A 16,141-nucleotide genomic window follows, 5' to 3' on the forward strand; every position below is an offset into this window, starting at 1 on the left:
CAGTAGAAGCTTCTTTGCACCCACAGCTGGCATTTCCTGGGCATCTGCCCATCTCTGACTTGCTTGTGACTTTTGGACTTGGTCCCCTTGTTCCACAGGTACCCTCGACTGGAAATCCATTGTTGTTGCATTGGTGGTTTGTGTCTTTCCTGCAGTATTCCCCTATCACTACTTCTATGTCCTTTGGGGAACTTTAGTGCACTTTGCACTCACTTTTCAGGGTCTTGGGGTGGGCTATTGTTCTAACCCTCACTATTTTCTAATAGTCCCAGCGACCCTCTACAAGGTCACATAGGTTTGGGGTCCATTCGTTGTTCGCATTCCACTTTTGTAGTATATGGTTTGTGTTGCCCCTATCCCTATGTGTCCCCATTGCATCCTTTTGTAACTATAGATTGTTTGCACTGTTTTCTAAGACTATACTGCATATTTTTGATATTGTGTACATATATCTTGGGTATATTTCCTATCCTCTCACTGAGGGTACACTCTGAGATACTTTGGCATATTGTCATAAAAATAAAGTACCTTTATTTTTAGTATAACTGTGTATTGTGTTTTCTTATGATATTGTGCAAGTGACACTAGTGGTACTGCAGGAGCTTCACTCGTCTCCTAGTTCAGCCTAAGCTGCTCTGCTAAGCTACCATTATCTATCAGCCTATGCTGCTAGACACCCTATACACTAATAAGGGATAACTGGGCCTGGTGCAAGGTGCAAGTACCCCTTGGTACTCACTACAAGCCAGTCCAGCCTCCTACAGAAACACCTTTGCGCTTACTTCTTCTCTGAGTACACAGCATTATCTCACTCTGAGGGTGGCAGAGCAGGTGGGCTCACTCATCTGTCTTGTACGTGAAGTGAACAAACCTCCCCTGATTACTAGTATTAGAGCTTCAGCAGGGAACGTAGTGCCTACACACTTTGGTGCCTTGGACCAGGATATTTCTGCTTTCCTGCACAGAGCGGGACCATAACAGAAAACGAAATAAAAGTGGCACTGAAAACCTTGGCGACAAATAAATCATAGACAAGTTGCCAGCTGAAATCTGTCTGATTTACTCTCCCCTGCTGGCAGTGCCCCTAGCAGACATGTACTATGTGGAGTTTACAAAGGGTTTTTACCAGCAACCTCTCAGGAAGTGTTGATCGTCTTTATTCCCAGATAGGAAAAGGAGACACTGGACATCTCCTCCTACAGACCTTTGTCTGTGCTAAACTTGGATTACAGAATTCTTAGCAAGGTGCTACTGGACCATCTTAGCCCACATCTCTCAGCTCTGGTGCACCTGTATCAAATTGTGTTTATCCCCTCAAGAAACGCATCCCTAAATATTAGGAGGTTGTTCTGAGTCATTGGTGAGATAGACAGGCAGAGTCATCCAGACTTGATGGTTTTATGGATCAACCTAAAAAAAAGCCTTTGACACATTACATGCAACTATCTGCAGGCAGTGAATGCAGCGGATTGCTCTAGGCGCATGGTGGGAAAAGTGGGTATTGCTACTCATTGTGAACGCAAAAACTAGGTTCCTCACAGGTGGCTGCATTTTGAAGTCCATAGGAGAACGAGACAGGGGTGCCCATTGTCCCACTGGAACCGTTTGCTTGCCTGGTCTGAATGGAGGATTAATGTAATGGAATCCGACTCTGTGAGGAAGGAGACGGCATATTCCTTTATGCCTACTGTAGGCTGCTTCACTTGTACCTGGCAGACTAAGGGGTCCCGTGGTATACCCATCTATTAACTGATTTGAGTAGTGTCTCGGGGACTTTGCTGTTGAAGGGAGGAGGTATGCAGATGGACAAAAGCCGTGGGCATGGCCCACCAAACCGAAAAACCTAGAGGGTTCTGTAAACATCCAGTAGCAGACATATGGAACAAAATAACAGATTCCTTCGAGGGTCCCACTACTTAGCCATGTTGTACTCCCACAGTATTGAATTTGACACATAGGCCCTCATTCTGAACACAGTGGGGTTAACCGCGGTGTTCATGCTGGCAGTCATTTAACTGACTGCCAGCCCCACTGGGACCCCGCCGGCCCCATAAATAACATTCTGCTGGGCCGGCGGGCGGAAACATTGTTTCCGCCCACCGGCCCAGCAGAATGCATGGCCAGGTCAATGCCTCTGTGTGGCGGGTGCAGCTGCACCCGTCGCACAGATCACATCCCATAAATCGGGCAGTGACCTGCACATTGGGGCACTGTACAGGAGCCCCTGCACTGCCCATGCCAAGTGCATGGGCAGTGCAGGGCGCCCCGGAGCACCCCTTTCTCCAGGCTTTCCTTGGCGGGGAACCCGCCAGGGAAAGGCTGGTGGCAGAAGGGATCATTATCCGACAGGGCAGCAGCGCTGTCCTGTCGGATAATGATTCCCTCTATCGTCAGGCTGCCTGTCGGAGGCAGCCTGGCGGTGGAGGAGGGCTCTGTTCTTTATATGGCAGTTCAGACTGCCATGCTGGTGGCGGTCTTTTCACCCGCCGCCGGCATGGCGGTCTGAACTGCCGGGGATCATAATGACCCCCATAGTAACTACTATGTATAACACCACTCACTCTGGAAGTAAACCTTGACCTCCGAAGAGCAGGCCAGCTGGGTAACTCCCCAACACACACAAGCACACTTAACTCACTCACAATACAGAATACACTGTCACTGGACCAGGCACAGTTAAAAGTTTAATGGTGAAGATTCTATGACTACCTACAGGAACCATGGGACCCATCAATACTTGAAACACTTAGCTGTATGTATAATGACAATATGACATCTCTCTTGTGAATTAGCATTGTACAATGCGTTACTAAAAATGAGAATATATAAAAAAAATGTATGCACAAATGGGACAGACTCCAGTTAGGTGTTTTGGATTGGTGGAATTTAATTAAAATAACTGTATTACCACAATTTCGGTACCTCTTCAGAGTGTTCCCACTTCTATTACTCTCTGTCTTTTTCACAAAGTTGGTCTCGTTTTGTTTGGCAAAACATAAATCCTTGTAGAGATGCCCCATTTTAACTACTTCTTCTCTAGTGGAATGGGGCCCACTCACTCCTCAAGCTGCATTGTTGGCCTATGTTTTCCTCAAAGGTGTCAGAGCTACTGACCCTCGATAATACATCTTGGCCTCTGCTAGATTTATATTGTGAACTTTCTGTGTATGTTATTTCAAAAGAATTTGTTTTAAGACACTAGGGGCCTGATTACGACCTTGGTGGATGGGATACTCCATCACAAACGTGACAGACCCCTCCGCCTGCCGTTTTACAAGTTCCTTAGGATATACTGGAACTTGTAAAACGGCGGACGGGATATCTGTATCCCATCCGCCAAGGTCGTAATCAGGCCCTAGATGTCTTTGTCCCTATTTAGAGGCTATTTGCTCATAGAGTAAGTATTTCATGGCGAGCTAAATATACTTTTGACTGGCACGGTCTTTCTCTGAATAATTTCTCCCACTATGCCTTTGTTCCTTATTGGTCAAATTTCACACTGCAGCAAGTTGGCCATTTGAGGACTCTGTTCGCCAGTCTGTTGAAAAACTCTCCTTAATGTACCCAGTCCCAACAATATCCTTAAATATTTGTGAATGAAAGAATTTTCATCCAAAAATCCCTTGCTGATTTCAACCTTGCATCTTTTACTGTCATTGATTTACTTGTCAGTCTAGAAATCAAAATCTCAACTCTGATTGTCAAAAGAGAAATGATTTATCCTTTCTTCTAATGGTAAACTGAATTAAATAATAAGTTAAACATTGTGTCCTGTAAATGGCTGATGACCGAAGATACACACAGCTTTTTGAATAGATGGGTTTTACAGAAATCAGTGATTATTGTGGATTGTCGTTTGCAGGGAACATCCGCTTGATTTTATTTCCCTACTTGTATTTCTCTGTTTCAGTTTCCTCTGGTAAGCATGGTCCACTATGAACTGCTGAACTTGTGGTGATATTCTTTCTTCTGTTTCTTACCTTTTTCAACTGCTCATATTTCCACTTGGTCAGAAGATCTTCCGTATTTGCAGTTTCTTTCATTATGTGTGAGATGGACACAGTGCTTACCCGTTGTTATGTTTTGATATTATCTTTTTTGTACAAATGTTAAATAAAGATTTTTGAGATAAAAAAGAAAGCAGTTGAAGTGTATCTTCATTTGCATCCTCACGAGTTGAAACACCCCTGTTTTTCTTTTTTTTTTTTTTACTTTGACTCATATGTAGTGAGTCTCTTACCTTTTGAAGTTGGTTATCTCAACCAGATGAATAGGCAAGCTGCAGTCAGCATCTTTTGCTGAGTATTGTTTACTGTTTAACTGAATATAGCTGTCCTCAGCACTAGCATGTTCCTGATGCTTAATAGTTAATCAGCTCCAAACCCTGTTTCGTCTTTTATCTCTCAGTGCTGAGAGACTCGGGATTACCAGCACAGTCACTGTAGTGAGCACCTTATATTGTGACTTTTTTAGGATTTTTCAAAATGAAAAACTCGGGATACCATACCATGTTATTTTGAGAAGATGATGTATAGCGTCTCAATGGAAATTCAAATGCATACATACCAAAATGTCACAAAGAGCTTAACAAAGAAATGGTTAAATGCTTTACTCCAAAAGGGCTTACGCAGTGGCATTTCTATCATTCGTTCTGGAAAGTACCACCAAGCTGGACAAAAAGACAGTAGAACCTGTGCAGGTTGTTGAACAAAAAATTAAATGCATAGGTAGACTGGAGGAGGTTTTTAGATTAATTAATTGGACTCTTTTAAAGGCGTGTGTTTAAAGAAGACACTTGTTTTTTTCCCTCCAGGCACTATTTTACGCCGCTGGAAGAAGAACTGGTTTGACCTTTGGTCGGATGGTCATTTGGCATTCTATGATGACCAGTATCGGCGAGAAATGGAGGACAAAATCCACATGCGCATAGACTGCATTAACATACGAGTAGGCAACGAGTGCACAGGTATGATGGATGTAACAAGACCCTGCTTTTCATGTAACTCATTTTGTCATTACATTGATTAGTGTTTCCAGTTTGGGTTAAGTTTTTAACACTGGAATGAGCCTAGATTTCGTAGACGTAACTTGCTGTTTTCCTTGAATAGTAGAAAAATAAATCATTAGCTGGCTTCACTGAGGAAGTCAGGTTCCCGGGAGCAATACATAGCTATGTGTCCTTTGATGTAAGTGAGTCACTTACGGCAGTGATCCTTAAAGCTCTTGGACAACAGTCTGGTACTTTCTTTTTCTTTAACTAATGCATATATAAGATACACATATGGAAATTTTCTCTACAGGCTTTAATTAACTTTTTGTAGTTCAGCGTGTTTACCAAAACTACTTAAGTTGGGATATACCATTCTATGCTGTCAAGAACAGAAATAGAATTTAGCTGTGCTATTGAGCGTACCCCCCATCCAGACAATTTTCGACATGCTTTTGGTCTCACCATGATCTTTATAATAGCTCGTTTGTGAGTAATCATATTTCCTTACTTTCTGAGGCATGGAAGTTGGGGGACACTTTCAGTAGCTTTACTTTAGTGTTATTGTGTGCATGCCACCATTACAACCATGCATCAACGAGACCCCTCTTTTTATGTAACCCATTCTGTTATCACATTTATTAGTGTTTCCAGTTTGGGTTAAGTTTTCAAACTTGGAGTGAGCCTAGATTCAATAGACGTAACTTGCTGTTTTCATTGAATAGTAGAAAAATAAGTCATTAGGTGGATCCAGGTTCCTGTATTACTTTGGTGTGAGTCATTTATGGCAATAATCCTTAAAGCTCTTGGACATCAGTCTGACTTTTCTTTTTCTTTAACTAGTGCATATACGATACACATATGAAAAATTTCTCCACAGGCTTTAATGAACGTTTTGAAGTTCAGCGTGTCTACCAAAAATAGAAAATTCTTTTGAACTTCTGAAAAACTGCAGTTTAAAAGTAATGTTTTTGTGTTTGTAATTTGTTTGCCGTAAAAAATATTTACAATTGTGCATGTTTTCTGCCTTTAATATTTAATCCTTTTCTTCAATCAATTAATTCTAATTTTACTGAGGATAATTGCAAATTCAGTTTTATAGCCTTTAAAATAAAAACTACGAAATAAACTATGCACTGTAAAAGCAATTAGGAAATAATATGAGCATTGCCCTGTACACCACCCAATACCTTGCTGCTCTTTATAGACTGATTTAACACAAATAACAAGTTATAAGGAGAGTCTGTAGCAAAATATTAACCGTGGAATGCCTACTTTCTACATTTAGCGATCCCACATTCGACTTCATTAGCAGTTACTGAGAAGGCTGAAAATTGGAGCATATATAAGAGACTGAGGATGGGCTTTGTAGTGACTGTCTTCTTTTTGAGCTGGCAAAGTTATGCCATATGTAATACTCCAGGACTCCTCAACATTCTCACCATTACACTTAATCCCCTACTGTTGCCCTTATGGATACCACAGTTGTTATTTATGTATTTGTTTTTTTGTACAAGTGAAACATGCTGATCCAGCATCAAAGTAAGTTGGAAAAAAGGACAACCACCACAGCAACATAGACAAAAATACTTGTGACAGGGCAATAGAATAGAATATCAATTTATTTTTGGTGTGCATTGTAAAAAAAAAAAAAACATATTATTTAACAACAATACTTAAACCACAACAGACTCCTTGCCTTAAGAGTTCTTCTGTTTATGATATCCAGATCGTTTGAGATATAAGTAAGGCCTGACCTCTACACAGCCAATCACTGCGAGTGTGAAAATCTTGTGCATGGAACATCCGGATGACCAAACTCTGCATTGTTATGGGATTCCACACAGCACACAGATAGCCTCTGTACCCCTCAAGCCTCTACCATAATTGATCCTAAACCTAAACATTCCCAGAAACAAATAAAGAAACACCTCAGCATGGAACTTTTTGAAAATCAAGTCTAAATCAGACGTATTTCTTTAAAGCCCAAATGCCCCTTCCCAAGCTACCACTTCTTACAAACTTTATATCTCAAGCTACATATTCAGCCAATAGCAACCTGATCAAGGCATCAGTAGCAGTGCATGTATTTTTCAAATACAGGCCATCAAAAAGTATTTTCATAAATTGCAGATAAAAACATCACAGTGACCACAGTGAAAACAGTGAGCAGTAGTGCATTCACTACTACAAATCAATTTAGCTCTCCTTGTCACATAGGCTGTAATTTCACTCTTAACAACTCCAGAACATATTGCCATATCTTATTTCAAGCTACAACCGCCAGTGGTTTTTGATTTCAAAGCTTTGGACTTGTGACACCGTGTTGATTAATACAAGTTCAGAGTAGATCACATGGTGCTAAGTGTTTTCTCATCAGTTTTTCATTAACTGAGGATCAGTGCCAAACACTTGTTGCAAAATACTGGTCACAGTTTGCGTCCTGTATTTTTGTGATCAGTGTATTATTTTGTGAACCAACCTACCTACGACTAGGTCAGTTTGCAAATAATGAATCATAGTAGGTCACAGGCCGACCCACTTCGATTTATTGACATCACATGAATGGTGGTCTGCTTTTAAAATACATCCTGCTGTCCTTAAAAAAAATAGGATGTGTTGAAAAAGTAACGTTTTTTTTTTGGTTTTTTTAGGAGGCTGATCACTGCCTCCTCTTAAACAAATATATTTATACATTCTCAAAGGGGAAAGGGTCTAAAAAGGACCGCTTCCCTTTTGCAAATGGGTTGCCACCCCGGATTTTTTTATTTCAAAACATTGACAGGTAGCAGACCGATGTGGCATTTGGAAGCTATGCCTAAAACCCATCTTTTGCAAATGTCAAATTGCTATCCACTTCTAAACCCATTTTGCTATTAAGAAACGTTGGTTTTAGTTTTTGCAGCTGTTTTACCAATTCAGAGGGTTTGCAAATGCTAAAATCCTTTGTACATCTGGCCCTGTGTTATCTATTAACAAGTAGCAATTACAGGGGTGTGGAATTAAAAAATTATATATTTACTTGTTCATGTGACAAGTTGCTTCATAAATCTACTTGTCCTGTAGAAAATACCTACTTTTCTATTTTGCTGCCATAATTTGTTGCTGCACCACATGGCACCAGTCTCATTCTTTAAGAGCTCTGATAATAGCCTTGCGGATTTTTCCAATACTATACTATAGTAGGGCTTGAATAAGAGCAGTTTCCTTATATTGTCGCCTTTCTGCAGATCTACATACTGGGGCTGGAATTACCGGTAAGCAATAGTTCCAGGGATGGAAGTCCCATTTGAGTCTGTGCTAACCTACTAACTTGCATGTGTCAAGGGTTTTATCCATCTATTTTCTAAACTGTTCCCATGCTGAGAAAGGAGGGAAATGTACTCCTGACAAGAGTCGAAGTGAAATGTCTCTCAGAGTTAGGAAAAAAGTGGTTGGGGGGAAAGTGAACTTGTAAACTCTTAACAGATTATCTCATGAGCATACCTACACATGTATATTTGCCTGTGCTAAAATACAGTTCACAAATATTTTCTAGGAGCACAATGTTTTGGTCTACTTCTGTAAATTCTTGTAAATTCAGAAATACATAAATCTGCACCAATGCAAAGACATCTACTTTAGGTGCACTTCTGGGACTTTACGAATTGGTCCCCTAAGTAGGTCTGGTGTTTACAAAGACCTTTTGTTTTTACCAAAATTCTATCTCCCTCTGTCTGTCCTTGTGTTTACTGGCTTCACTGTGAGTGATAGCAATATTCTCTTTCTCAAGGAGCATATCAGGACACAAAGTAGTTTTGATAAGTGCCTGGAACTACTTTAGGCAATGTGTTATTTTTAAGACCAAAACATATGTTTGCTATTTGCCAACGTTTGTTACAATGGTGAGGGCCTGGCAGCTCCCACAACAATAACATTTTACAAAAGCCATTTCAAAACAATACATGCAGTGACAAAAGGCTGACCACCAATAGCAGACATATTGGCTTTGCCAATGCTTGTTTTTCTTAATATTTCCCTTAATCTTGTAGAAACTGGTTACACTGATTTTTCCATTATGACTATGTTTTTGGAAATACAGCATGCATCAACACATCTTACTGAATGATGCTTCAAACAAATAGTCCCTAAAATGTCAAAGTAATTTAGCAAAACATTTTATTTTGAAAGCAAAGGGTCATCAATCTTACTTGCAAGCGTCTGCAAGTGTTTGTGTCTAATCATAGAGTGTTCTGGGACCATTATACTTAGCCTCATATTCTTGAGCTTTGCAAATGTGTGTACACATTTTTTACTGGAACTGCTCTCAGTACTGCAGTCCGAGCCTAAACGTATTTAGAGTGCTCACCCTAATAATAAAGGCTTTCCATGAATGAACCATAAATACAAGTTCCAACAGCATTGACATTAGGACACTAATAGTACCTCAACTGCAGACAATTCTATTTCCTGCTCCATAATGTGGTACTGTAAACTGGCAGCCAAAAAGTTTGTGCTGCTGGGGGTTGGGCCTGCTTGTCCCAAGGGCAAAATTAATGTGAAAGCTTGTTGTCCTTGACTCCAAACAATATGTCATGGGCGTCGGGCTATAAGAATTCCACACCGCTGAATTATGGGGCAGACATAATACTGTCATGCTAAGCCTCATATAGAAGAGAACCATGTGGTTGATATCATCCAGCATTTCCCCCATTATTTTTAGTGGAGTTTTTTCGTGAAAATCTTGGGGCTAAATCTCATAATGACTTATTGATGTATCCAGTTGAACATGCTTTATGAAACAATACTTGGCACATTCTTTTCCTTCATAAAGCAAAATCCACAACTTTGTGTCTTTCTACAGTTCCTTTATTTTTATTCCACTGGCCCTATTGGAACTGACCTCTGTGACTTGACTGCACTTGATATCTCTGCGGTGTCTTTTTTCCTGGTATAAACCACCGGCGTGAATGTGAGCCCTTTGCTTTCACCATTCAACTTCTGTGACTCCTTTGTAAAAGAAGATGACATAAAAAGAGGTGCATGATTGCACCGTTTGGTGAAGATGAGAGAAACCCAATGTCAACTACTTAAGTTGGGATATACCATTGTGTACTGTCAAGAACAGAAATAGACTTTTGCTGTGCTGTTGAGCTAGCATACCCCCATCTAGCCAATTTTCGACAGGCTTTTGGTCTTACCATTGCCTTTACAATAGCTCCTTTGTGAGCTGTCATATTTCCTTACTTTCTGAGGCATGGAAGTGGAGGACACTTTCAATAGGTTTACTTTAGTGTTAATGATGGGCATGTTACCATTACAAACATTCATCAACTGCAAAGCATTTGTTCATATACTGTTGTGCTTTGTTTACTGTAATTGCTTTGTAATGTTGCACCTGTATGTTTGGAGCCATGAAAATACAGTATCTGTACCATATTTAAATATAACGACAATAAAACATTCTTGACTACACATCTGAGGTCATGTTAGTGGCTAGCATTAGGCTATACAAGCATCATGGTTTCTTTGCACACTGTACCTCTTGCTGTTTTGCAGGGTTGAAAATAATTGATCAGATTATGTGAAGAGATGAGCCCCGTGTGGCCAGCTAAGACTGGGTCTCAAGTGTAAACCATTGTGAAAACCAAATTGTGCTTCCTTAATCATCTGTCAAGGATGATCTGCACCTTCTCATCTACACTCCTTACCTGTATTAGGTTTGAACTTGCCTACAACAATCTCTTGTGGGTGATGTGCTAGAAATACCTGTATGTCATTCATCAGTAGAATTCTGTTTTTTTTATATCTCGGGGGATATTGCCTGGGTCCAAGTAGAGTCCTTTAAGTTGCTGAAGCTAATGTTTTAAACCGTAAATGAGTACTGTTGGTTTTATGTGTTTGGCCGGTTTTCATTTCAATTTTCCATCCTAAACTGCTTGAAAGTCTTATTTAGGTTGAACACGCTGCAGCTGAACACCTTTAAAACAGAATCTATAACAATTAGTTCCCGATTCTTATTTAGGAGGTGTACCTGGTCTCATTAATAAACGATCATCATTGTCGAAAACATCACTGCTTATCCACGTTAATGAATGTTACTGCTGTACCAGAAAGCCACCTTCCTTTTGAGAATTACGTTATTTCATATGAACAGTCCTGTTTTATTATAAAAGTCTGTTGTTAAGTAACAGTCATGTAGTGTATATGTTGGATGTTCTACTAGGTTGTCTGCACCTCCTAACTTGGTAGCTTGCTTGCTTCTTTTAACGTTAGTGAGCTTCTGGCATCTGCTGGCATGACCTCTTAAAGCCACTTCAGCTGGTGTCTAAACCAGGCCTGAATGTCTGCATTATATTCACCTGTGAATGTGAAAGGGGATCTGTTTGGGTACGTACTTGCAGCTATTGAGGGAGGGCTTGGTGGATGCATGATATGTGCCAGGCCCTGCATAGTTACTTGGCACAAATAAAATTGATATAGGGAATTCCTAAATCCTAATGGCAAAGAGAAAATGGAACACTTTGACAGGTTTATTTATTTTATTTGAACAAGGGTATTGCTATTTCTTGAGCCGCACCTGTTACTTGTTTACCTGGAGGACTTTACACATATTGAGAGATGCCGTTATATGACTCAAGAGTAACAGTAGGTTCATAAAATCATGGCATCATTCAAGTGTGTTTTTGGGTTAGTTTGGCACTTCTTATCATATTTTGGATATTTTTGAATGAGTTTGAATGTCCCCAGGCACCGTACCTAGCAAAAACTACACTGTGACATATGGTCTGTGTCTTGAGTTTTTACTAGAGCATGACCGAGCCCTATATGTGACATTAGCTAGAGGGCATTGTATTACTCATGTTCTTTTAAGATAAATATCGGTGTGAAAGGCACCAAGGACTTGTTTGTTATATTAATCTTTTGAGTGGAGGACGCCCTTAGTGTCTTACAGTCCCTCTGTAGCTCCTATTGTGTATGAGTTTATGAGAATTTTATAATCAAGTCTTGGCTCATCAAAGTGTACTATTTGTCTCTCACCTGATACTATCGGCTGTCTGGTAGTTTCCTTCCACCTTTGCTTTATTATTTGCATTGAACAGCATGAGGGACCATTTTAAATATAGCCTTTTAGCTGCTTCTGCTGTCTCTCCCATGAGACTCTCGCTATAATGTACTAACACTGCATTTGTTAACACATTGACCCAAATCCATTGGCTTTGCCACTGCATGTTTGTTTTGTGACTCTTGAGTTTTCTTTTGCACCTTTGATTTGAAACCACTTTGCAGCATGAAGGGACCTCCTTTAGTACAGCAACATTTGATTCTGTTAGCTTGAACCAGTAAGAACGAAGATGATGCTACTCCCAATTAAATTCCAGTTTATGTTAGCTTCTTAGAACTTAAGGCAGAGTAAGTAAAAGAGCCTAAACGTAACATCAAAAATAGCTTCATTAAACAAATCAAATAGTGGTGATCCCAAAGACCCATCCTCCGTCCCAGCATTGTTCTGCCTACCGCCCTATCTCACTCCTTAACACCGAAGATTCTATCTACGATTTCAGCCACTAGGCTGAAGAGGGGGTTACCCTCACTGAGAAGCCCGGATCAATGTTGCTTTATGCCTACTAGGAGTACTAGGCATTGCATTAGACGACTACATGCAGCACTGGCTTATTGTGACTCTCTGAACCCTCCTCTGGTGCTTCTTCTCATAGACTTTGAAAAAGTTTTCAACATAGTGGATTGGACATATATTTCCCAAGTGCTTCTAAGCACCGGAATTGGTACCAGATATCGGGGACTGGTGAAGCTCCTTTATTCCAATCCAACTGCTCGGTGCAGGTGAATGGGGTAGTATAGGATCCTTTTCCTGTTCGCTGGGGAACCTGCCAGTGGTGCCCTTTGTCCCCGCTTTTCTTCGCACTAGCGATGGAGTTGCTTGCAAAGGTTATAAGACCCTTGATTGACGGGTGGTCATGGCCCACAGGCCGCAAAGACCGCATTGCTTTGTATGAGGATGACGTTCTCCTGTACCAGGCTAACCCAGCCAGTAGCAGACCAAAATCTTTGCAAATACAGAGGCTTTTCTCTGAGGCCTCTGGCTTGACACTCAACCCCTGCAAGTCCATGCTGGTCCCCTTGCATCCTGCAAGGGATTGCTATGACAGGCAGAATAGTATTCCTATCCGGGGTAATAGCTTCCGGTACCTGGTAGTGAATGTTGCCCTTCGGCCCGAATTGGCCTGGTCGCTTAATGTCTCACCACTCACTCAGAGGATCAAGAAAGACCTCCAGAAATGGCTCTTAATGTCTTCGGAAGAATATCGTTATATAAAATGATGGTTCTCCCCCAGTTCCTCTATCTTCTCCAGAATCTCCCTTACCAGATAACTAAGAGATCGTTTAAAGAAATGGATGCAGTAGCGCAACAATTCTTATGGTACAATGCTCACCCTTGGCTTGCATTCGGCACTTGTCAAGTGGATGTGTATGAAGGGGGTAGGGAATGTCCAATCTCTATCTCTATTACTTAGCCATGCACTTGCTGGTGATTAAAGACTGCCTGGGAGGTGGTTTGTCGGATCAAGCGTACCAACTTGAACTCCTCACAATGGGTTTTCCCAGACTGCTTGAGATGCTGAATGGTAACCCCCTGCCACGCATGATTCCAGAGGTGACAAGGGTGGTGCTGCTGGGGTGGAGGGCGGCACAGGGAGCAACAGGATGGTGGCAGAGGCTCACCCAACAGACCCTGCTATGGCGGGGTGTGGCTTGGCGAGGTCCCAGCCCTGGAGAGGTTCAAGAAAAGGGACCATATAGGCATTTCACTTTTGGAAGACGTCTGGGTGGACTCCCATATGCGGTCCTTTCAGGAGCTTCAGCGGCAGTAGTCGCTCACTAAGAACCAGTTTCCTAAATACCTATAACTCGGGTATGCATTGAGCGTACATATTCAGGTTGGCATGACCCTCCCTGAGTTTAGTCCTGTGGAAGCAAAAACCCTGATGGGTGGTTTAGGCACGGGAGGGATATCTCAGATACATCGCACCCTGGTCACCAATACAGCGGAACCGTTCAATAAGCTTTGAGAAAGGTGGGAGGGCTGGCAGGGCCGAATAGAGGACAAGGATTGGCGGGATGCCTTGATGACCTGAGGATCTTAACTATGACCACCGCCTTCGTGTGGTATAACCATATTATCTACATACAGCATACCTCACGCCTGATAAAATGCACAAAGCGGGTCTCCAAGCTCACGCAGACTGCCCCCGCTGTGCAGGCCCCAGTGCAGACTTCTACCATATGGTGTGGGTCTGCCCACACATAGCAACCTACTGGCGAGCGGTCACAGCCGGAATCTCCAGAATCCTGCAAGTAGAGGTGGTGGCTGCCCCGCTGCCAATCCTGTTGGGTGTCCTGGAGGGAGTGGGACTAGCAGAGCGGAGCGGACCTTTTTGGGGGTGGCATTCCTTGTAGCAAAAAGAGATATTGCAACCGGCTGGAAAGCGGAGACGGCACCGGCAATTGCTCAATGGTGGCGAGGGGTGGACAGGTTTGCCCAGCATGAAAAATTGGTATATGAAGCAAGAGGGTGCCCAGCAAAGTATAACAGGGTGTGGGGAGGTGGACAGGGACATGGGATATCCGATCAAATGCTACGCCTTATGTGTGAAGACAATTGAGTGACATGTTCCTGAACATCAAAATCAGTGGTGATTATGTACCCATGCAAACTAAATGGGATTTGTACACTAATATGCCTATGAGGTGCAGTTGTGACCTATTGTTATTAAGTTGTCATGCAAAACTTATAAAATTGTTTATAAAAAAAAAAAAAAGAAAAATCAAATAAGGCCCATTAAAAATGCACAAGGCTATCACATAAGGACATACAATAGTAAATAATGTACAGTTCTGTTATGGAGTGTGCAGTTTGGACACAAAACCCCTGGACATTGGTGGTAGATGGCATGCACATCAGTATTGCAGTGTGCGCATTTTTCCACTTTGTTAGCATTTCTCACTGTTTAGGCTGTTTTTCAAACTTTGAATTTGTTTGAGGTCACAGTAACCTCTTACTTTGACAATCTGGTTTACATTTTGTTTGCGCTTAGAATCCCCTGCATAAGATAGGGCACTAAAATGGCAAGAAGAGGCCCCAAGTGAACCGTTGTGTAGGAAAGGTAAAGGGCCCCACTTTATTATCATTGTGTAGTGTTCACAGGGTCTGAAAATGAAAAGACGAAATCTGCTGATGTTAGGGCAGTTTTGTAATGAATACTAGTTTCATTTGTTAATTATTTTGTGTTCAGTATAATTCTAATTTTAAAAATTAACTATTCACAATGACAGCCACATGTGCTACTTGTTTTTATCGATAGAAGCCCATCCTCTCTATGTGATTTTGTGAAAAGATTCTGTGGAATAAAAGGTGATATTCACAGCGGAGAGCTTAAAACAGAATACTAGGGTGTTCGTGAGTGGCACATTTACTTTACATTTGGATCTCAGATTTCTCTGTGTGGGTTTGCTCCTGTGATTTCTCACATTTTTAGAAGAGGAAAACTCGAGTTTCAAAATTGATTAGGTTTATTAGTTATTGTGTCTATTAGGTGTGTCTTGATTGCCACATTTCACCCCTTTTCTAGTACATTATTGTTGATGTGTTTTAATGTTCTGCTGCTTTTTAAGTCTTTCCTGTTACAACACGCCCACTGCATGCGCTTTTGTTTGCAAGAGTTATTGCATACACCAAGGGGCTTGCAGCCTGCCCATTGCTAAACAATAGTTGAATTCATTGTCACTCTTATTTGCTGCCTTCTAGTTGGCCTTTGTGGGCTGGCTTCACTTCCTCTTTCAGCTGGTGCATGGATCAACTATTGAGTGCCTCAGCTTGTTTTTTGTCCTGCTGATTGCGATATGATTAAGGTACTAATTTTAGTCTTTCTTCATCCATGTTGTCCTTGTTGAACGTCTTGCTGTTTGTAGCTGTATTTTACTATGACACACACACTTCAATGATGCCCTTTTTTCTTTTGAAATGTATGTTTATTGTGACAAAAGACGTTATCTGCTTCAAAATGTATTCTTACCAAGACATGGACATAGTGTACTGCTTTATAATATGTACAAACAATCTCAAAGTCTTCTAATGCAAATAGAATACAGTGT

The 16,141-nt window shown here is 41.3% G+C and overlaps 1 protein-coding gene across 3 annotated transcripts in view; it reads left to right on the top strand.

Annotated features, from left to right (window-relative positions):
* PLEKHB2 (pleckstrin homology domain containing B2) overlaps positions 1-16,141 on the top strand; it is a 676,701-nt gene that overhangs the window by 236,028 nt on the left and 424,532 nt on the right. For all 3 annotated transcript variants that reach the window (XM_069213723.1, XM_069213725.1, XM_069213724.1), the window contains exon 3: positions 4,814-4,966. In XM_069213723.1, coding sequence (XP_069069824.1) covers positions 4,814-4,966 — 153 coding nt within the window. The remainder of the gene's footprint in view (positions 1-4,813; positions 4,967-16,141) is intronic.

Source organism: Pleurodeles waltl, chromosome 11, assembly GCF_031143425.1.
Source record: "Pleurodeles waltl isolate 20211129_DDA chromosome 11, aPleWal1.hap1.20221129, whole genome shotgun sequence".
NCBI lineage: Eukaryota > Metazoa > Chordata > Amphibia > Caudata > Salamandridae > Pleurodeles > Pleurodeles waltl.